Here is a 22,425-nt window from a genome sequence, read left to right as displayed (position 1 = left end):
CCACAAGGGTTCAGGAGCCTGTTGGTTGAAGGATAATAACTGTTCCAGATCCTGGTGGTGTGGGTTGGCAAGCACTGAGAAATGAGCATGGCCTAGGTGGTAGGGGTCCTTGATGATGGATGCTGCTTTCTTGTCAACCTCTCCATGTAGGATATATTCAGTGATGGGGAGAGCAATATTGCTCTGTGCTATATGATCTATGACTCTTCTCCATTTCTCTAGGATATTCATGTTGTTGACCTGGAATGCTACAACACCTATGGGAATATCTGGGGGTAAGGCAATTTTACTTATTTAACATGAGTGCCTCACCGACAGTGGGAAGATAACAGGAGACACACAGAACTCAGTCTGCATTAGAAAGTTGGAATCTAATTGCAGATGAAGTCTTGAAGGTAGTGAAGCACTTTGACAGAGTTTTGGGAAAAGTAATAGCATTAATCTCAGAGCACAAGGACCATAAATAAGCATATTTAGGCCATTCGGCCCATAAAGTGTGCTCTGCTATTCCATCATGGCTGACTTTTTATCCCTCTCAACCCCATTCTCCTGGCCACAATTAGACTGATTTGGGAAAAGAAGTAGGTCACCTGGCCCATCGAGCCTGCTCTGCCATCTAATATGATATAGTTGATCTGATTGTGCCACTTCTCTCTATCCAAGATATCCTCTCACTCACTTGTTTCCTGGGAATCTAACTTCCGTGATTAACCTGTTTTCCTTTATGTTCAAAAACACCCTGCAGGTTGTTCCTTGGACGTGAAGCATTCCTCATGATCACCGATACTGAAATTATCCACAGGGTGTTTATTGAAGAAAAATGTAAAATTTTCACCAACATTAGGGTATGCTAGCACTCTTAATGTGTTCCATGATTGTCTTAGACTCTTGGCAGTGTTCCCCCGCTGCCCTTCCTACAATAAGTTCCCTTTCCTGATCCTAGAACATTTGTCATCCCTGTGTGGTGAGCAGAAGTATTTATTGATTTCCAAGAGGTAAGGAGTGAATTTAGAAATTCCAAGAATGGTTTGTGGGGTTTCTTAAAAATGATCAAGTTAAGTGTAAAATTCAAACCTGATCCAACGTGATGCCAACCAATCCAAATCAAACCTGATCCCGGCCAATCTCAATCAAACTTGACAGCAACCAATCCAAACCTAACTGGTCACAGCCAGTCAAACCTCCACCTGACCGCAGCCAAACCAGCCTCAACCTGACCACAGCCAATCCAACCTCCACCTGACCACAGCCAATGAAAATCCATCCTGACCACAGCCAATCCAAACTCACCCTGACCACAGCAAATCCAGCCTCCACCCTGAGTGCAGCCAGTCCAACCTCCATCTGAGCACAGCCAATCTAAACCCAAACTGATCACAGCCAATGAAAACCCACCCTGACCACCTCAATGCAATCTCAATCTGACCGCAGCCAGTCAAAATCCACCTAGTGGCCACCCATTTTAATTCCACTTCCCATTCTCATTCTGACCATAGTCCACCCGTGGGCTCCTCCACTGTCGTGATGAGGCCACACTTAGGTTGGAGGAACGACATCTTATATCCTGTTCGGGTAGCCTCCAACCTGATGGCATGAACTTTGATTGATCTAACTTCCAGTAAAGCCTCCCACCCCTCCCCCATTTCACCGTTTCCCATTCCTTTTTCCCTCTCTCAATTTATTTCCTTGTCCACCCATTGTCTCCCTCTGGTGCTCCTCCCACCTTTTCTTTCTTCCATGGCCTTCCGTCTCTTTCACCGATCAACTTGCCAGCTCTTTACTTCATCCCTCCCCCTCCAGGTTTCACCTTGTGTTTCTCTCTCCCTTCCCCTAGCTTTTAAATCTACTCCTCAGCTCTTTTTCTCCAATCCCGCTGAAGAGTTTCAGCCCAAAACATCAACTGTACTCTTTTCCTGGACAGCTGAGTTCCTCCAGCGCTTTGTGTGTGTTGCTTGGATTTCTAGCATCTGCAGATTTTCTCTTGTTTGCTATTAAGGCTGAGACCGTTCACCAGGATTCGGTCAGTGGGATCAGTATAGACAGATCCTGGCCAGTCTTCAAGGACGCGGAGTGTGGAAAGACCTGTTTCTCTATCACTCTGTGCTAATATCATTACCAGCACTTTGTTGGGTCTAAAGGATTTTGTGATATTCTGAGGTTATGAAAGGTTCTATTTTTGACATTGACATTATGAGTGGTGATCTTGCTGGCCTGCTGAGTCACAGGTAGCACACGTACCAGCCTCATTTATTTTTCATATTTCCCCAGGGGCACCGATCACAGTATCCATTCTGTGAGAGTTTCTTCCAGGCAGATGAGAACGAGCAGCAGAGACTGCACCAGGTCCTTTCTCCAGCCTTCGGGGCTGTGCAACTAAAACAGGTCTTGTGTCACCTTCCTCCATCCCTCCCAATTGTGGCTCCTTCCTCTCTGCATCCATTATCCTCTCAGCCACGTGTAATTAGAGCATCATGGAAATAGAAGGTAGAACGATAGCGTAGTGGTTAGCACAATGCCTACGGTAGTGACAATGGGTTCAATTCCTGCCGCAGTTTATATATTCCCCCATGACCATGTGGGTTTCCTTTGGGTGATTTGGTTTCCTCCTGCTTTTCAAAGATGTACGTGTTAGCAGATTAATTGGTCACATGAGTGTAATTGGGCAGCACGAGTTTATTAGGCTGAAAGTTACTGCACAGTATTCCTGAATAAAAATAACCATTTGCCTACTGAGTCTGCTCCATTATTCAATCATAGATGATCTCTCTTCTCTCCGTATCCCATAAGCCCCTTCCCAAACAAGAAACTGTCAATGTTTACCTTAAATACAGACATCTACCTTATTGTCACAAGTACAGTGAAAAACTTTGCTTTATATGCCGATCATTTCAGATGATACAGATCAATTCATCACATTGGTTTATCAAGGGGAAAGCAATAAGGAGATGCAACATGAAGTGTTACAGTTCCCGAAAAGGTCAGTGCAGGTAGACAATGAGCTGCAGGACCTCAACGAGGTAGATTGTGAGGTCAAGAGTCCATCATTGTGAGGTCAAGAGTCCATATTCAATACTCTTTTAATGGCGGGATAGAAGCTGTTGGTCTATAGTGGATGTAATCTCACTGGCTCTCCACTTGTACTTAGACCATCTGGGCAACAGCAATACCTACACCAGGCTGTTGGTTATTGATTACAGTTCAGTGTCTCACAAGATCATCCCCTCAGTACTAATCAACAAGCTTCAAATCCTGGGTCTCTGTACCTCCCCCTGCAACTGAATCCTTGACTTCCTCATTGGGCAACCACAGTCAATGCAGATCGGGAACATCTCCTCTTTACTGGCAATCAACACCAACTTCCCTCAAGGATGCCTGCATGGCCTTTTGCTTGGCTTTCTCTGCCCCCACGACTGTGTGGCTAAGCACAGCTCAAATGCCATCGGTGACACAGCTGTTGTTGGCAGAATCTCAGATGGTTATGAGTGAGATAGATCAGCTGGTTGAGTGGTATCACAACCAACACCTTGCACTCAACATTAGTAAGATTGTCGACTTCAGGAAGAGAAAGTTGAGGGAAAACGCACCAGTCCTCACTGAGAGATCAGCAGTGGAAAGGGTGAGCAGATTCAATTTCAACATCTCTGAAAATCTATTTCTGGCTCAACAGATTGACGCAATTACAAAGAAGGCATGACAGCAGCAATATTTCATTGGGAGTTTGAAGAGACTTGGTACTGTATGTCACCAAAGACTCTAGGAAATTTCTACAGATGTACTGAGAAGTGCATCCTACTGGTTGCATCACTGTCTGTTGTGGAGGGGCCAGTACCCAGCATCAGAAAAGCTGCAGAACATTGCAAACAGGCAGGTCCATCATCGGCATTTGTCTCCCTGACACTGAGGACATTCTCAAAGACAATGCCTCAAAAAAGGTGGCATTCATTGTTAAGGACCCCCATCATCTAGGATATGCTCTCTTCTCAACAGAGTGGAGCTACAGGAGCCTGAAGACCTTCACTAAACATTTTAGGAACAGCTTCCTCCCTTCCACTGTCAGATTTCTAAATGGACAATGAACCCATGAACACTACCTCACTTTTTGTACAGCTTATTTAATTGAGGTTTTATATATATCTTATTGTGATTTATAGTTTTTTGTTGAGGTTTTATATATATATATATTTCTTATTATGATTTATAGTTTTTTGTATATTGCATTGTACTGCTGCTGCAAAACAACAACTTTCACAACATGTCAGTGATCTGATGTGCTTTCAAACTTTTTTTTACCTTGTACCTGATGGAAGAGAGAAGGGAGAACGTCCAGGGTGGATGGGGTCTTTGATTATACTGGCAGTGAGAAGCGTGGCCAGAGTCCATGGAGAGAAGGCTGATTTTGTTTTTATTTGACACTTAAGGACAGACTGAAGACTGGTGCTATATAAATGCAGGTGTTCTCACCTTTTGGGTGGCTCTTTGTTTTTCAGATGTTCCCTATTGTAGTTCCAAGCGCTAACGATCTTGTTGATGAATTTGGAAAATTCCACCGAGAGGGCAAGACTGTTGTGGTGAGAGAGTGAGTACAGTTCACTGCTGGGCCTTGCTTTACTGTTGGCTTGACAGGATCACTACATTACATAAAACATAAAGTAGGAACAGACGTTTCAGTCCATCATATTTGTGCTGAACACAATGCCAAATTAAACTGTATCTCCTCTGCCTGCATATGATCCATATCCTGCATATTATCTGCCTGTCCAAAAACCTCTTTAATACCATTATCATATTGACTTCTTCCACCATCCTTCAGTGCATTCCAGGCACCCACCAGTCTTCTGCAAAAAAAATTGCCCGCACATCTCTTTTAAACTTCCCACACCCTCACCTTAAAACCATGTGCCCTATATCTTGACATTTCTCTCTTGGGAGAAGGATTCTGGCTGTCTATCCTCTCAGTGTGAGTCATTTCATAGGCCTACAATGATACAATGATTTAAGTCATGAGGAGTAAACTCACCAACCAATCCATCAAAGGGCAAAGGTCAAAAGTTCATTTATTATCGAAGTGTACAATCCTGAAATTCTTCTTTGGCATAGGAACATGTCAGCTGACTGAGTTGGGTTAAAATCTTTCCCGAAGTGTAAGAAGTCAGGGTTATAGATTTATAGTAGTACTGTGAATTCACTTAATTGGAATGATTGTTCTTCTAAGGGATTATCCATTAGTGGGTCCACAGGAGGCTGTAGAGGTCACCTGTGCAAAAACAAGCCCTTTGGTCCAACTCATCCATGCCTTTGTTTGCCTGCGTTTGACCCACAACTCTAAACCTTTCCTATTCAAGTGTTGTCCAAGTATCTTATAATTGTATCCACTCCTGGCAATTTGACCCATACTCCCACTGCTCTCTGTGTGAAGAAGTTGCCCCTGGGGTACCTTTTAAATCCTTCCCCTTCCACCTTTAACCTATGCTCTCTAGTTCTGATTCCTTTTCCTTAGCGAGAAAGTGTGTGTTCATTCACCCTATCTATGTCTCACATGAGGCACCTCTATCAGGTCAATAACCTGACAGATCATTCCAAATTCCAACCACAATTAGATGAAAAAAATTCTTCCCCAGATCCCCTCTAAATTTCTTACCCATGAACATAAGACATAGAAGCAAAATTAGGCCATTTGCCCATCAAGTCTGCTTGGCCATTTAACCATGGCTGATTTATTTTTCCTCTCAACCCCATTATTCTGCCTTCTCCCTATAAACTTTGATGCCATTACTAATCCAGAACCTTTCAACCCCCACTTTAAATATACCCAATGCAGACACCTCACCTCTCCCGGAAGTTCCGGGAGTGTCCCGCATATTGATGGAAGCTCCCCGACACCCGCAAATTATATACAATATCCCGGAAATTGATTTTTTTGAGAGCGACAGCAGGAGCGAGAGCGGGAGCGGGCGTCCTGATTGGTCTCTCTTTGTGCTAAGTAGACCTATCAATTTTCTCTGTGGGCGGGCTTTACAGTTGACCTCTGTCTCTCCATCAGTTCAGTTTCATGTCCTGCACCACCATGGCAGTGTTTCAAAAAAATATATAAAACGCATTTCACCCCAGACTACACTAAAGTGTACCCCTGCCTAATAGGGGTCAAAAATAATGACAGTGTTGCTCACCGCACTGCTTGCAATAGTGACTTTTCTATTGCCCAGATGACTGTAAAAGACATGTTGAGGTGAGTTTAACAGGTGTCATTGTTCATTAGCATAGTTAACGTTATTTAAACTGGCTGGCTAGCTGCTAAGGAGCCACTCTATTGATGTCCTACGTGATGAGGCCAGACTCCCTGTAGACGTGCTTAAAGTTGTAATGGAATAAAAAAAATGACTCCATGATAAAGATAGCGGAGTGAAGGGATATGGGGAGAAGGCAGGAACGGGGTACTGATTGTGGATGATCAGCCATGATCACAGTGAATGGCGGTGCTGGCTCGAAGGGCTGAATGGCCTACTCCTGCACCTATTGTCTATTGATAAGATAAGTACAGAAATAGCAAAAAACTCTGCCTGCTCATCATCCAAGACAGCAGCAACTGTGAACACGGCACTGGAACCTGAATGTTCAGAGGATCTGTAGAAGTTCATCCGAACAGAAAAAAGGCCAGACAGTACTGTGGTTGATGAAAGCAACGATATCATGTGTGAGAAGGAATATGCCATTTTAGCCAGGTACTGGAATGAAACACAGGATTAGGTAACAATTGGATTTGTAGACATGCCAGTGCGCAATGATGCCAAAACTGAAAACATTCAACTGCATTGCATCATCCATGCATGACAAAGGCATGACAAATGGTCTAATTGTGTAGGATTTAGCAGTGACAACTGCAATGTGATGATTGGCAAAAATAACTCTATTTAATCAAGAGTGAAAGCACAGGCCCCTCATATTTACAGCGTTGGCTGTCCAAGTCACCTGGTCAACATTTGTGCCAAAACTGCTGCTAAGGAGCTCTCAATGTCACCTGAAGAACTGCTCAGTGACATCTACTACTACTGTGAGAAAAGTTCCAAACGAAGAGAAGACCTAAAATAGTTTCAAGAGTTCAGCAATGTTACCCAGCAGAGAGTAAAAAAGCATTGTTCTACACACTGGCTTTCTTAAGCAAAATGTTTGGACCATCTGCTTCACCAATGGCCAGCCTTTATTTCATATTTTGAGTCAAAGAGTGAGAATCAGAAGTCATCTCATATTCAGAAGAGGCTGAAAGACTCCCAAATGAAAATATATACATGCTTTCTCCATAATGTCACACAATGTTTTGACAAATTCAATTTGACTTTTCAAAACAAGGCACCTATCCTCTTCAAATTGGATCAGAGTACAGAAGAGCTTCTGCATGACATAGCTAGCAGACTTATTGAGCCAAAGGTATTGAGAGAACAGAACATTCAGGAGATAGATGTGAGCAACCCTGAAATTCACTGCCCAGATGAACAGCTTTTTACTGGTTACCTGGCAAGGAGGCAGTTGCTAAGTGAGGAATCACAAGAGATCCCCCCCTTACAAGACAAAGATGCCAGAGCATTCTATGTCAGGTGCTTTCAAAACATCTTGGAGAAGTTCCCAATGAGAGACCAAATCTTGAAAAAACTGTCAGTGGTCAATACAGAGAGCCAAGATGAGGTGAATCCAGATCAGATTTTGACTTTGGTAGGGAGATTTCCAAATGTGATCAAGGCAGATGCAAGAGAACAGCTCCACTTGGAAGTCCTGGATTATGTCTCAACTAACCTTAAAGGACTGGTGCCAAACTAAGTTTGCCAGTTGATGAATTCTGGGGGAAGATGTCCAAAGTAAAATCTGTGATATATATATATGTGTGTGTGTGTAAATAGTTTCAATATGTGATCAAATAAATTGTTGTGTTCTTTCATAATCAAATGTTCCTGTATACATGCACCCTTGGAGGTTGACCTGGGGGTGGGTGGGGGGGAGATGGGGTTGCAGGGGGCGGGGGTGCTACCTCCCTGAAATGGTGGTAATACCTCCCTGAAATGAGTTTTTGCAGGGTGGGATGTCTGCCCAATGACTTGGCCTCCACAGCCATCTTTGATAATGAATTCTACAGATTCACACCCTCTGGCTAAAGAAATCTCTCCTCATTCCTATTCTAAATGGACATACTTCTGTCTGAGGTTGTGCCCTCTGGTTCTAGACTCCCCTTCTATTGGAAACCCTCTCCATATGCAGTAGCTGGAGTCCATTTTCTTTGTGAAGGCATGGGTAGGCAGTCAGTGTTAATCTCCCGGGACCTTTGATGTTTGGATTCTTTACTTCAAGGTTATTTGCCCAGTACACTCAAAGTGCCCTTATGATGTCAGTGTTCAACCTGGACATAACCAAGAAGGACTTAAGGAGTGATATATTCATTAATAACTGGAACCTCCTCCTTCAGGCCTACAACAGATACTCCATCATCTCCACTACATGTGAGTAACGTATACAGTGAGTAGCTAGTTGCTAAGTAACAAACCACGGTGTCTATTTGATGTTGGATCAATGTGGTAGAGTCATAGAGCACTCCAACACAGAAACAGGCTCTTTGGCCCATCTAGTCCATGCCAAACTGTTATGGCCCTGGTCCCATCAACCTTCTCCTAGATTGTAGCCCTCCATATCACTATTTTCCATGACCCTATTGAAACTTCTTTCAAATGTTGCAATCAAACCCGCATCCACCACTTCCGCTGGCAGTTCGTTCCACACTCTCACCACCCTCTGAGTGAAGAAGATCCCTCTCAATTTCCCATAACCATTCACCTTTCATCCTTAATATATAGTGACACTCTGGGGTGGGGGCGTGGTATATCGATTACAGTGGCACTGTAGTGCAAGATACAGAAATGTTACTATAACTTACAAAAGATCAATACCTATATAGGTCAAAGGCAGAATAATGAGGTGGTGTTCACGGACGGGTCAGTAATCTGATGGCAGAGCGGAAGGAGCTGTTCTGAAAACATTGTGTGTGGGTTTTCCTCCCTAATGCTAGTCATGAGTAGAGGGCATGGCCACTCGTGGGATTTACTGCCCCTTTGGTAGGTGGCCTTCTTAAATGGCTGAGGACCTTGTAGTGTAGATCTGAGAGGGTAGTCATTGCTAGCCACACAGCTGCTAGATATGACTCTCATGCAGGTCAGTCCGGCTAAGATACATCCTGATGGGTTCTTTATAACAAGCCAGCAGCTCATAGTTACCAAATACAGATATTTTACTGTAACCTACAGTGATTTGTTTTGAGACAACAGACTGCAGATGCTAGAATTGGAACAACACACAGAGTGCCGGAGGAACTCCACAGGTCAGGCAGCATCCATAGAGGGATACAGACAGTCACTGTTTAGGGTCAGGTCGATTGCTTTTGGATCCAGATTTAATCCACCGAATTTTTGTTTCCCTTCAGACCACTGGTCTGTTCTATGCATTACCAACCCATAAGACAATCACGTTACTGGGTGGGCCTTGCGACTTTCTGGGATTTGGCTCTCACTCCAGAGCATGGAGCACAAGAGCCTTGCCTGACATTGAAGTGTGGAGCTGTGGGAAGCAATGCACTCTGTAATAATGGTAGTGTGTTCACTCGAGTGGAGTCGATTTGGAGAGGTTGTGAACAGCTCCTTCAGCAGCAAAATCTAGGTCCAGAATGACTCCATGGCAGAGAGGGTCAGGTCCTAATGCAAGGTACAGTACGCTGTTTGGACAATCTAAATCCCGAAACATTTGGAGAGGTTGAGAACAGCTCTTTCGGCAGCAAAATCTAGGCCCGGAGCAATTCTCCGGCGGAGGGGGCCCGGGTCCTAATGCAAGGTTTGGAAAACTTAAATGCCAGCCCAAATAGTCTGGGGGCTTCTCTCTCTAAAACACTAAGGATGTGAGACTGTCCCTGGCTGCAGTGCCTCATGTCTGTGAACTTTGCAGCGATTTTACCCCACTAATATGATGAACTGAACACCAAGGCTTTGTGCCTACTCCGGGGAGCTGGAGCTAAGGACTCTGTTTCGTTTAAAATGCTCTTTCTCGCTCACTTTTATTGTTTGCATGATTTGGTTTGTTTTTTCTCTCCCTCTTTTTCTCTGGGCACTGGGGTGGGAGGGGTGGTGGTTGGTCTTATTTTTTTATTTGGGTTTTTTCAGGTTCCTTGCTTTGCGACAGCCTGTAAGCAAACAAATCTCAAGGTTGTATAATTTATACATTCTTTGATAATAAGTGTACTTTGAAACTTTGAGTATAATGTTCTCCTAAAGGGTTGTCTATTGGTGGTTCTCAGGTGACTGTAGAAGCTACATATTCTGGTGCAGTGTGGGCAAGAGTAAGTGACAGTTGTGGTTAGTGGCTGGGTCTTTTGGTATCTGCTCCCTGCATCTAGTATTTGGTATTTGGTCTCAGTATATGTAGGTACTGGAGTGTATCTTAAGTCATCATCAGAGCTCAGGATGGGAAAATAACAACCTCTGAATTCCCACCTCTCCTTCCCAGTGATATTCCCTGTTCTGAAGCCTCTCTTTTGGAAGCTGAAGTTCTACTTTTATTGGAAGGAGGCAGTCAGTTACTTCACCAAGTTGGTCCACCAGGCCCAAATGAGATGGGAACAGAACACAGAGTCAAAGGTAAGACTATATCCCCACTGTACTAATTCCACCCCCCAACCCCCATTTCCTTAACTGTTTGGCTGCTGCCAAGTGACTTCATATTTCCTGCTCGAGAAGGAGACAGGGCTGGCCTTGTGTTTACTGTTACCCTGTTGCTAGAGAAGCTACTGGTTAATAATAATAAATAAATGAATGAATAACTTTGTCCAACAGTATTCTTTCCTCGTTTCTGGAGATATAATTCATTAGAAGCAGAAACAGAACCAGAATCTGGTTACTGACATAACTACCCACTATCGTCAGGAGGGAGGTACAGGAGTGTCAGGACCAGGACTGCCAGACTGGGTAACAGCTTGTTCCCCAGGCTGTGAGACTAACAAGTACCCTGCCACCACCAAGGTCCCATCACTAGGACAGCGAGCTGCTTATTGTTTACTCTTTACCTGTGCTGTGCAGTTTGTGTGCATTTTGAATTATATTTTATGAACTGATATTTTGTTTTATGTGCTGTGTAATATATGTATTGAGGGTGACTGTGATCCAAAGTACGTTGTTTCATTTGGTTGTATATATGTACAGTCAGATGACAATAAACTTGAGCTTGAACTTGGACATATACTCAGTGGTCACTTTATTAGGTATCTCCTGTACACCTGCTTGTCAATGCAAATATACCTTATTTCTAGTGGTAATGAGACAGCCTACAGAAGAGAGGTTGACACCCTGACACAGTGGTGCCAGGATAACAACTTCTCCCTCAGTGTTCAAGAACAAAAGAGCTGATTGTGGATTGCAGGAGGAATAGAGACAGGCTTTCCCTGAACAACAACAATGAGTCTGCAGTTGAGAGGGTGAGAAGTTTCAAGTTCCTCAGTATACACGTCACTGATGATCTTATCTGGACTGTACACACCAGCTTTGTGGCAAAAAAAGCACAACAGTGTCTCTTCCACCTCAGGCGACTGAAGAAGTTCAGCACGGGCCCCCAAGTCCTCAAGACCTTCTACAGTGGCGTCACTGAGAGCATCCTGACTGGCTGCATCACCGCCTGGTACAGGAACTGCACCAACCTTGATCGCTGGGCACTGTAGAGAGTGATACAGACAGCCCAGCGCAGCTGTGGATGTGAACTTCCCTTCATTGAGGACATCTATAGCAGCAGGTGCAGAAAGAAGGCCTGGAAGATCATTGGGGTTGCTAGTCACCCCGACCATAAACTGTTTCAGCTGCTTCCATCTGGAAAATGCTACTGCAGCATTAAAGCCAGGACCAACAGTCTATGGGACAGCTTCTTTCTACAAGCTATTAGACTTCCAAATTCACATGTCTGTACATTGCATCAGAGTCATAACATAAAGATTTTTATTCCCTCATTTTGTGGGACGGATGTAAATAAATTCTAATTCTAATTCTATATCTAATTGATCAATCACTTGGCAGCATAAAAGCATGGCCAAGTGGTTCAGTTGTCGCTCAAGGTTTGTTCAGACCAAACATCAGAATGTGATCCAAGTGACTTTGACTGTGGATTGATTGTTGGTGCCAGACAGGGTGGTTTGAGTATCTCAGAAACTGCTGATCTCCTGCGATTTTCATGCACAAGAGCCTCAAGAGTTTTGTATGCAGAAATGCCTTGTTAATGAGAGAGATCTGTGGAGAATTGCCAGACTATTCCAAGCTAACAGGAAGTGACAGTGGTGTGCAGAAGAGCATTTCTGAACACACAGCACGATGAACCTTCAAGTGGATGGGCTACAGCAGCAGAAGATCATGAACATACATCAGTGTCCACTTTATTAGATACAGGAGGCACTGAGTGTATGTTGTGACATTTTGCTGTTTTGTAGTAGGGGTACATAAAAATTACTGTAAGTTAGAATAAGAAATTGATAATAAATAGTACACAATGAGAGCAAAATATTGAGATAGTGTTCATGGGTTCATGGACCATTCAGAAATATGATGGTGAATGGGAAGAAGCTGTTCCTAAAACGTTGAGGGCTTCTGTATCTGCACTCTAATGGTAGAAATCACGAGAGGGCATGTATTGGATGGTGAGGGTCATTCATGATGCCTTCTTGCACCACTGTCTTTGGAAGTTGTCCTTGGGAAAGCTAGTGCCCATGATGCAGGTAGTCGTGTCTGTAGCCTTCAACAGATTTTCTTGATTCTGTGCATTTGAGTCTGTATACCAGGCAATGATGTACCAATCAGAATGCCCTCCACCATACGTACATCTGTGGACATTTTTATCCATTTGGCAAGTTACAGTGTGTCCAGCTCCTTGTTCAGGCAGGGGCTAATTCCAGCCCTGATCAACCCCTCAAGGTACTTCACCACAGTACATGTGAATCCCCACATCTGTAACCAATCAGTCAAGGTCGAAAACTTTAATTTGGTGGCAAACTTAAGCCCTGTAAAATCTGCATTGCTATTCCTCTTATTGAGCTCCTCTTGAGAGTGAGAAATGATCATTGCTCCTGCTGACCACCACATGGCTGCTCCTCTCACCATAAAGACTTTGTTTTTTTTGGTCATATCCACATTCTAATCCATGAAGATTACCATTATCAGTTTTATTTTTCATTCTTGGGAAATGAACTATTTCAATTTTTCCTTGAGAAGGTGGTGAGTGCCTTCTTGAACCACTCGTCCTTCAGGTGAAGGTTCTTCAACAGCACCATCAGGAGGGAATTTCAGCATTTAGATTTGGTGACAATGATGACTGGCAGTTGTTTCCCAAGGCAGGATGATGAGTTCAAATTTATTATCAAAATACATATGTGTCATGGTATACAAACCTGAGATTCATTTTCTTACGGGCATACTCAATAAATCCAATAACCAGCATTGGATCAATAAAAGACCACACCAATAGGGCAGACAACCAAATACAAAAGGAAAAAAAGCAATATTATCAAGAACGTAAGTCAAAGAGCCTTGAAAGTGAGTCCATAGATTGTGGAAACAGCTCAGTGATGGGGCAGGTGAAGTTGTGAAGCTGAGTGATCTTAGCACCTGTAGTTCAAGAGCCTGATGGTTGAAAAGTAATAACTGTTTCTGAACCTGGTGGTATGGGTCCTGAGGCTCCTGTACCTTTTTTCTGATGGCAGCAGAAAGAAGAGAGCATGACCTGGGCTGTATTCACTAATTTTATAGGATTTTCCATTAAAGGTTTAGTGTTTCCATACCAGGCTGTGATAAAGCCATTCAATACACTCTCCACTACACACCTATAGAAATTTGTCAGAGTTTTAGATGTCATGCCAAATCTCCCGCAAACTCCTAAGGAGATAGAGGTGCTGCTGTGCTTTCTTGCGTGTCGGGTGCAGGACAGTTCCTCTGAAATTATAACACTGAGGAATTTGAAGTTGCTGACCCCCTCCACCTCCGATCCCTGATGAGGACCGGCTCATGGACCTCTGGTTTCCTCCTCCTGGAGTCAACAGTCAGCTCCTTGGTCTTGCTGACATTGAGTAAGAGGCTGTTGTTGTGTTCATCAAATTTTCTATCTCCCTCCAATATGCTGATTCGTCACCACCTTTGAATTGGCCAACAACAATGGTGTCGTCAGCAAACTTATGGCATGGATGTTGTGCTTATCCTCACAGGCATAAGTGTAAAATGAGTAGAGCAGGGGTAAGCACACACCCTTGCACCTGCTGCTCTCATTTAAGATGACTGGAGCTTGTGAGTTGATGATGGAGTAGGCTTGGCAAGCGACTGCAATGTTTTTCCTGTAGATGACATCCATGGCAGACTCCATGTGCCAATTGCTGAATGAATTATTGTTTAATGTGTAGATGGAATGATGCAATTGACACTTGAACCTTAAATATTCTGACTTCACCAGTAGGGGGACTTCTAACTGTAAATGCCCTAAATTCTGGAATCTCTGCTGAAATCTTTTTGTAAACACAAGAGATTCAGCAGATGCTGGAATTCTTGGGCAACACACACAAAATGCTGGTGGAATTCAGCAACTCATCAACGGGTGTCTGGATCGGAGGTCTGTGCGTACAGGAGGCACAAGGGCCAGTCAGCCCTGAAGTACAGGAATTGGTGAGACCAGAGTTCAGGGCCTATTGTTTGGGGTCCTTGTAATTGGCGAGACTGCAGTTTGAGGGCTAATGTTCAGGGTTCTGGTCATCGGAGAGTCCGGAGTTCGAGGCCTAGTGTCAGGGTTCTGGTCATCAGGGCCTGCATTCCTAGTTTTCATCAAGTCCTGGGATTGACGCCAAAGACTGAAGCCCGAAGGTTGGTCAGAAATCGAAAAGTTGAGGCCTAATGACTGGAGCCTTGGGTCTACGATTCTGCAAGTCTACTGGGGAAGTTGAAGGCCTAATGTTTCAAATCCTCTGCTGGAGTCAGCAGATGGCCTACCCTAGGGTTGGAGGTGTGTGCGTGTGTGTGTGTGTGTGTGTGTGTGTGTGTGTGTGTGTGTGTGTGTGTGTGTGTGTGGTGAGACTTGTTTGTTGTTGTTGTGTTTTTGTTCTTGTTGCTGCTGTTTATGTTCTGTACAGATTGTGGGCATGCTATGTTGGCGCTGTGTGTGTGGCAATATCTGCGGGCTGCCCCCAGCACATCCTGAGGTTTTGTTGGTTGTTAACACAAATGACACATTTCACTCACAAACGAGAAAATTTGCAGATGCTGGAAATCCAAGGAACACACACAAAATGCTGGAGGAACTCAGCAGGCTAGGCAGCATCTATGGAAAAGACTACAGTTGACATTTTGGGGTGAAACCTTTCGGCAGGACTGGAGAAAAAGAGATGAGAAATCAGAGTTAGAAGGTGGGGGGAGGGGAAGGAGAAACACAAGGTGATAGGTGAAACTGGGAGGGATGAAATAAAGAGCTGGGAAGTTGATTGGTGAAAGAGATACAGGGCTGAAGAGGCGGAAATCTAGTAAGAGAAGGCAGGAGGCCATGGAAGAAAGAAAAGGGGGAGAAGCTCCAGAGGGAGGTGATGGGAGGCAAGGAAATGAGGTGAGAGAGGGAAAAGGGGATGGGGAATGGTGAAAGGGGGGCCATTACTGGAAGTTTGAGAAATCGACGTTCATGCCATCAGGTTGAAAGCTGCCCAGACACAGTGGAGTTTGGGTAGGAGGTAGAAATGGGAGGTGCTGTGTGAGGGAACTATGAGGTTGGCGGCTGTGCATGGGAGATCCCCAGAACTCATAAGGTTGGTGATGGTGTGGGAAACAGTGGCCTGGTGTTCTCTAGTAGGATCCTGTTTGAGGGGTAAGTAAGAGGAGGTGTCAGACAGTTGTCACTGGGCCTCAGCAAGGTAGAGATCAGTATGCCAGACTACTACAGCACCCTCCTTATCTGTGGGTTTGATGGCGAGTTTCGGCTTCCCTCTGGTGATCCTCCCCCTTTCCTTTCTTCCATGGACTTCTTTTCTCTCCTATTAGATACCCCCTTCCCCAGCTCTGTATCTCGTTCACCAATCAACTTCCCAGTTCTTTACTTCACACCTGACCCCTCCCATTTCACCTATCACTTTGTGTTTCTCCCTCCCCTCCCCTTACTTTCTAACCCTGACTCCTCATCTCACTTTCTCCAGTCCTGCTGGAGGGTCTTGGCCTGAAACATCGACTGAACTCCTGAATTCTTTTCCACATATGCTGCCTGGCCTGCTGAGTTCCTCCAGCATTTTGTGTGTGTTGCCACACTGTACAATTTGATATACATGTGATAAAGAAGACCACATGACAATAGACGTGGGAACAGAATTAGGCTATTTGGCCCATTGAGTCCGTTCCGTTAATCCATCATCCCTCTCAGCCGCATTCTCCAGCCTTCTCCCTGTAACCTTTGACACCCTTATTAATCAAGAACCTATCAACCTACACTTTAAATATACTTAATGATTTGGCCTGCACAGCCACCTGTGACAAAGAATCCCACAGGTTCACCTCACTCTGGCTAAAAAGCTTTTTCTCATCGGTGCTTTAAACAAGTAAGTCTGAATCTGAAGTCAGGCCGCGTCTACAGATGAGAATAAACAATTGACCATTTAAATTCTTTGGTGTTAAAGCCAGCAAACTTTAAACTCCTTGCTGTTATCATTCCCGAGGGCCTTTCCTGGGCCCAGCATGTAAGTGCAATTATGAAAAAAGTTCAGCAGCGCCTCTTCTTCCTGAGGAGTTTGCGAAGTTTCGGCATGGCATCTAAAACTTTGACAAACTCCTACAGTTGTGTAGTGTAGAGTATTTTGAATGATTGCATCTCAGCCTGTCATGGAAACACCAATGCGCTTGAATGGAAAATCCTACAAAAAGTAGTGGATACATCCTAGTCCGTCACTGGTAAAGCCCTCCCCACCACTGAGCACATCTACACAGAGCATTGTCGCAGGAGAGCAGCATCCTTCATCAGGGACCCCTCACCACCCAGATTATGCTCTTTCCTCACTGCTGTCATCAGGAAGGAGGTACAGAAGCCTTAGGACACACACCACCAGGTTCAGGAACAGCTATTATCCCTCAACCATCAGGCTCTTGAACTGAAGGGGTTAACTTCACTGAACTTCACTTTGCTTCATCACTGGACTATTCCCAAAACCTATGGACTCACTTTCAAGGACTTTTCAACTCATGTTCTCGATATTTATTGCTAATTTACTTGTTATTGTTTTTCTTTCTTTCTTTTTCTATCTGCACCATTCGTTGTCTTTTGTACAATGGTTGAACACTGGTGTGGTCTATCATTGATTCCATTGTGATCATTATTCTATTATGAATTTATTGGGTATGCTTGCAAGGAAATGAATATCAGGGTTTTATATGGTGACACACACAGACATACACACACACAAATAAATTTACTTTGAACTTTGATTCAGGCTGAGATTCTTAATCAGGAATGGCACTTTTTCTGGCATTTCTTAAAGCCGCCCTCACTAACTGAGATTTAGGTTACCTGGCTTAATATGTGGATCAGAGTCAAATTTTGACTTACTCTCACGAGGCAGCAAGGGATGTTTTGTTGCAATAAAGGCACTATATAAATGGAAATTGTTCTATAGCTGCAGGACCCTCGAGGTGAGGTCTGGCAGGTAGATTGATAGAGGTACCCCATACACAGTCTCATTCCCCACACATTTGTTTCTTTTCATTATTTGGAAGTAAGGACCATCAACAGTAGATCGAAGCTGGACCTCACTGCCAGGTCTAGATGGTTCCCATAAGGTCTCTAAATGGGTCTCCATTCTATCAGGGCAATCTCTCCATAAAGTCTTACAGTCTTTAAATGGTTCCCTCAGGAAGAAATCGGCATCCTTCATTACCTGCTGGAACATGCAGAGGCCAAGACAGACACAGGAAGGAAACAGCCAGCAGGACATAGTGAGTAACTGATCTCAATGTATGTACTGTGGGTGCAAGTGTGTGTCCCTGGTCCTGGGGAGTTTTACAGTTGTCTACGTCTCTTGTCAGATATGTTTAACACAATCCATAATGGACAAATTTGAGTGCATGCTGCTTCTTACACGTATGATCAGGCTCATTGATTTCTCATAGGTACATTGAAACATGCAGTGAAATGTGTCATTTACATTAACAGCCAACACAACCTAAGGACATGCTGGGGTAGCCGCAGGTGTCGCCACACATTCCAGTGCCAATATAGTACGCCCCCACAAAGCTAGAGTTCAGAAAGTTATGTATAAATTGTTTCTGAGTCAGAATATTTCATTTGGATATCACTCCAAACTTACACAGAATCCAAGCTAACATCCCAGATGAAATTCCGCTCCTCAACCTTCTCGCCTCTCTCTGTCTTCACCATTCTTTCCCTTTCTCTCCTCTTCTATCTTATATCCCTCTCTATCTCTTTCCTTTCTCCTTCTCTCTCCCCCCACCTGTCTGTCCTTTTCTGTCTCTCTGTTTCCCTCTCCCTTTCTCTACACCTTTCTCTTTCCACTTCTCTCTCTCTCTCTCTCTCCTCCTCCTCTCCTCTCCTCTTCTCTCTCTCTCTCTCTCTCTCTCTATATATATATATATATATATATATATATATCTCCATCTCTCTGTCATCCCCCACCACCACCACCACTTCTTTCTGTCTGTTATTTCTTTGTATCCACTGGTTGTGTAGGGTATTATATGATTTCAAAATCTTTTCATCTTCCATTATCTATTGTGTCTGCTGCTCCCAATGTGGCCTCATCTACTTCAGTGAGACCCGTCGTAAATTGGTGGACCACATCATCTAGCATCTCCGCACTTTTCTCCTCAAGCGCCACTTCCTGGTGGCCAAACATTTTAATTCTCATTCCTATTCCTGTTCCATCGTGTTGATCCATAGCCTCCTTTTGTGTCAGGATGGAGGAGCAACTCCTTATATTCCAACTTGATACCCTCCAACCTGATGGTATGAATATTGATTTCTCCTTCCGGTGAACAAAACTCCCCTCAGCCCCATTTCCCACTCTAACATTTTACTTCTTCTCACCTGCCTATTACTTGGCCTTGTGTCCCCTCCTCCTCTCCTTTCTCTTATCGTCCACTCTTGCTCACTTATCAGATTCCTTCCTCTCCAGCCCTTGACCTTTCCCACCCACCTGGCTTCACCTATCACCTTCTATCTAACCTCTTTCCCCTCCCCCTACCTTTTAGTTCAGGCATCTCCCCCTTCCCTCTCAGTTCTGAAGAAGGGTCTTGGGCCGAATAATCAACTGTTTACTCCTTTCCATCAATGCTGCCTGACTTGCTGAGTTCCTCCAGCATTTTATTGTGTTGCTTTGGATTTACAGATTTTATTGTCTTTTCATCTTCTCTCTGTCTCTGCTTTCTTCCTTGTGCCTGTGATGCTGCTGCAAGAAAGTTTTTTTGCACCTGAGCAGCCATGTAATTGTGCACAAGACAATGAACTTGACTTTGACATTCTTCATTCATCGTTTTTGTAGCCAAGCTGAGTGAGAGTGAAGTTGTTGCCCAAATCCTGAAGTTCCTCCTCTCAGCCTACAAGGCAACCACTTTCACGCTGGAATTTGCAATGTACCTGCTAGCCAGATATCCAGGTGTGCAATGCCGTCTTCATCAGGAAATCCTAACCACTGAGAGACAAAAGGTATCATCAGGATTTGTTGCTGATATTTTACACCTGGAAATGGTCAGTAGATCAAGCAGAGTCTGAGTCTGTGGAGAGAGAAACAGAATTTGCGTCTCAGGTTGATGAGCTTCTATGATGAAAGATCATTGATCTGAGCCGCTACTTCTGTTTCTGTATCCACAGGTGCTGTTCGACCTGCTGGGAGTTTCAACTTTTGCAATGTGTGTTTGTGTGTGTGTGTGTGTGTGTGTGTGTGTGTGAGAGAGAGAGAGAGATAGTGAAGTGTGTTAGTGTAGAGAAGAGGATTGCTGGTGAAGGATGTGAGTAGGATAAGAATTAGATTTATTTTTCATACAGTGAAAGGGGCTGTTTTGTGTCAACCATCAACACGGTCCGAGGATTGTGCCAGCAAGTGTCGCCACACTTTCTGGTGTCAACATAACATTCCCACAGCAGTAGCTCTAACCCTGACTCGGTGTCTTTGGAATGTGGGAGGAAAGCGGAGCACCTGAGGGAAATCCATGCAGTCACATAGAACATAGAATAGTACTGCACAATGTTGTGCCGACCCTCAAACCCTGCCTCCCATATAACCCCCCACCTTAAATTCCTCCATATACCTGTCTAGTAGTCTCTTAAATTTCACTAGTGTATCTGCCTCCACCACTGACTCAGGCAGTGCATTCCACACACCAACCACTCTCTGAGTGAAAAACCTTCCTCTAATATCCCCCTTGAACTTCCCACCCCTTACCTTAAAGCCATGTCCTCTTGTATTGAGCAGTGGTGCCTGGGGAAGAGGTGCTGGCTATCCACTCTGTCTATTCCTCTTAATACCTTGTATACCTCTATCATGCCTCCTCTCATCCTCCATCTCTCCAATGACTAAAGATTCTCACGCAGAATCTCCTTACAGACAAAGGCAGAATGGAACGCCGATCGGTGATCGTGATGCTGTAAAACATTATGCTCATTCCTGCGTACTGTGTGTTGGTGTAGAGTAGTTGATGTGTTTAGGTGTAGCATATAGAGGGGTGTGTTAGTGCAGAGTAGAAGGCTGTTGGTGTATGTTCATGTAAAGTAGTCAAGGTAGAGGTGTGTTAGGGTAGAGTAGAGTTGGTGTAGAATGCGAGTGTGTATTGGTTGTCAATGCACATTGGTGGTACAGCGGTTGATGCGTATTGGTGTAGGATAGTGGGGTGAGACTAAGACATGGGGTGCTCACTACTGTGAGTCTTACTCACCTCAGCACTGAACTGGCTGTGGACTCAATTTCGCAGACTCTGCGCTTCATGTTCTGCGTATAGTTTATTTACTATTTTACTATTTTGCACGATTTGTTCTTTTTTCACTCATCGAATGTTTGTCGGTCTATGTCTGGGGTTTTTCGTGGATTCCATTGTGTTTTTTTTTTGTTTCGTGGCTGCCTACAAGGAAGGTGCCACTGTAGAGTAGTGGTTAGCCAGACACTATTAAAACTCCGGGTGTTCCAGAGTTTGGAGTTTAACTCCAGCACCGTTCTGTAAGAGCCTCTGTACGTCCTCCCCATGGAATGCATAGGTTTCCCCAGGTGCTCCAGTTTCCTCCCACAGTCTAAAGACATCCAGGTTGGTTAATTGGTTATTGTAAATTGTCCCATGATTAGTTTAGAGTCAATTAGGGTTGTGGGGTTGCTGGGAGAGCATGGCTCAGAGGGTTGGAAGGACCCATCTGTTGGTTGGTGTAGACTGAGAGTGTGTGTTGCTGGAGAGTGTTCGGTGTGTTTTGGTGTAGGATAATGGGGTGTATTAGTGTAACGGAGAGAGATGTTGGTTGGTGTAGACTGGGCGTGTGTTGCTGGAGAGTGTTCGGTGTGTTTTGGTGTAGGACAGTGGGGTGTATTAGTGTAATGGAGAGAGTTAGTGTAGACTGGGAGTGTGTTGCTGGAGAGTGTGGGTGCAGGGGTTAGGGCTTACTGGTATCTCCTGAATGCTTTCCTGCATACAATGTGATTGGAAGTTTCAAATGATCACTTGGAACTGTGTGGAGACTATTTACACCCTAATACATAGAATGAGGGGGAGGAACCATGAACGAGGGATAGCAGATCCAGCTTTTCCTCTTCCTCTCCCTCTGCTCTCTTATTCCATTTGTGATTCTGCTCTTACCACTCCTCTTCCCCTCACCTGCCCATCAGCTCCCTCTGGGACCCCTCCTCCTTCCCTTTCTCCCCTGGTCCACTGTCCTCCCCTAGCAAACTCCTCCTCCTTCAGCCCTTTACTTTTACTACCTCGCACTTCCCAGCTTGTTGCCTCATTCCCCCTTCCCCAACCCACCTCCCCTTCAGCTGGTCTCATCTATCAGCTGTCAGCTTGAACTCCTTCCCCTTCCTCTGCCTTTTTACCCCTTCCTTTCCAGTCCTGGTGAGGGGTCTTGGCCAAAAGCATTGACTGTTTATTCCCCGCCATAGATGCTGCCTGACCTGCAGAGTTCCTCCAGCATTTTGTGTGTGTGTCTCTACCTTCTCCACACCACAGCATTAGAAGAATTAATACACGGCCGAGGATAAGTAAAGGTAAAGTAAATATTCTAACTACTGCAGTAGTATCAATGACACAAGAGATTCTGCAGATGGTGGAAATCTTGAGGAACACACACAAGATGCTGATGGAATTCAGCAGATCAGAGAGCATCTATGGAGGGGAATAAACAGTCAACGTTTCGGACCAAGGCCTCATCAGG

At 44.4% G+C, this 22,425-nt stretch overlaps 1 protein-coding gene across 2 annotated transcripts in view; it reads left to right on the top strand.

The window, feature by feature from the left end:
- Window positions 1-22,425, top strand: part of LOC140205485 (cytochrome P450 3A24-like) — a 75,503-nt gene that overhangs the window by 20,261 nt on the left and 32,817 nt on the right. The window contains exons 5-11 of one of the 2 annotated variants that reach the window (XM_072273096.1): window positions 223-275; window positions 2,269-2,382; window positions 4,488-4,576; window positions 8,335-8,483; window positions 10,531-10,661; window positions 17,915-17,996; window positions 19,559-19,722. In XM_072273096.1, the coding sequence (XP_072129197.1) occupies window positions 246-275; window positions 2,269-2,382; window positions 4,488-4,576; window positions 8,335-8,483; window positions 10,531-10,661; window positions 17,915-17,996; window positions 19,559-19,722 (759 nt within the window). In that variant the 5' untranslated portion in view covers window positions 223-245. Of the gene's footprint in view, window positions 1-222; window positions 276-2,268; window positions 2,383-2,935; window positions 2,978-4,487; window positions 4,577-8,334; window positions 8,484-10,530; window positions 10,662-17,914; window positions 17,997-19,558; window positions 19,723-22,425 lie in introns of those variants that run through there. The other variant, XM_072273097.1, reaches the window with a different exon arrangement.

This window comes from Mobula birostris, chromosome 11 (assembly GCF_030028105.1).
Source record: "Mobula birostris isolate sMobBir1 chromosome 11, sMobBir1.hap1, whole genome shotgun sequence".
Taxonomy (NCBI): domain Eukaryota; kingdom Metazoa; phylum Chordata; class Chondrichthyes; order Myliobatiformes; family Myliobatidae; genus Mobula; species Mobula birostris.
The sequence above is the reverse complement of the archived record's forward strand: the minus strand, read 5'-3'. Positions and strand labels throughout refer to the sequence as shown.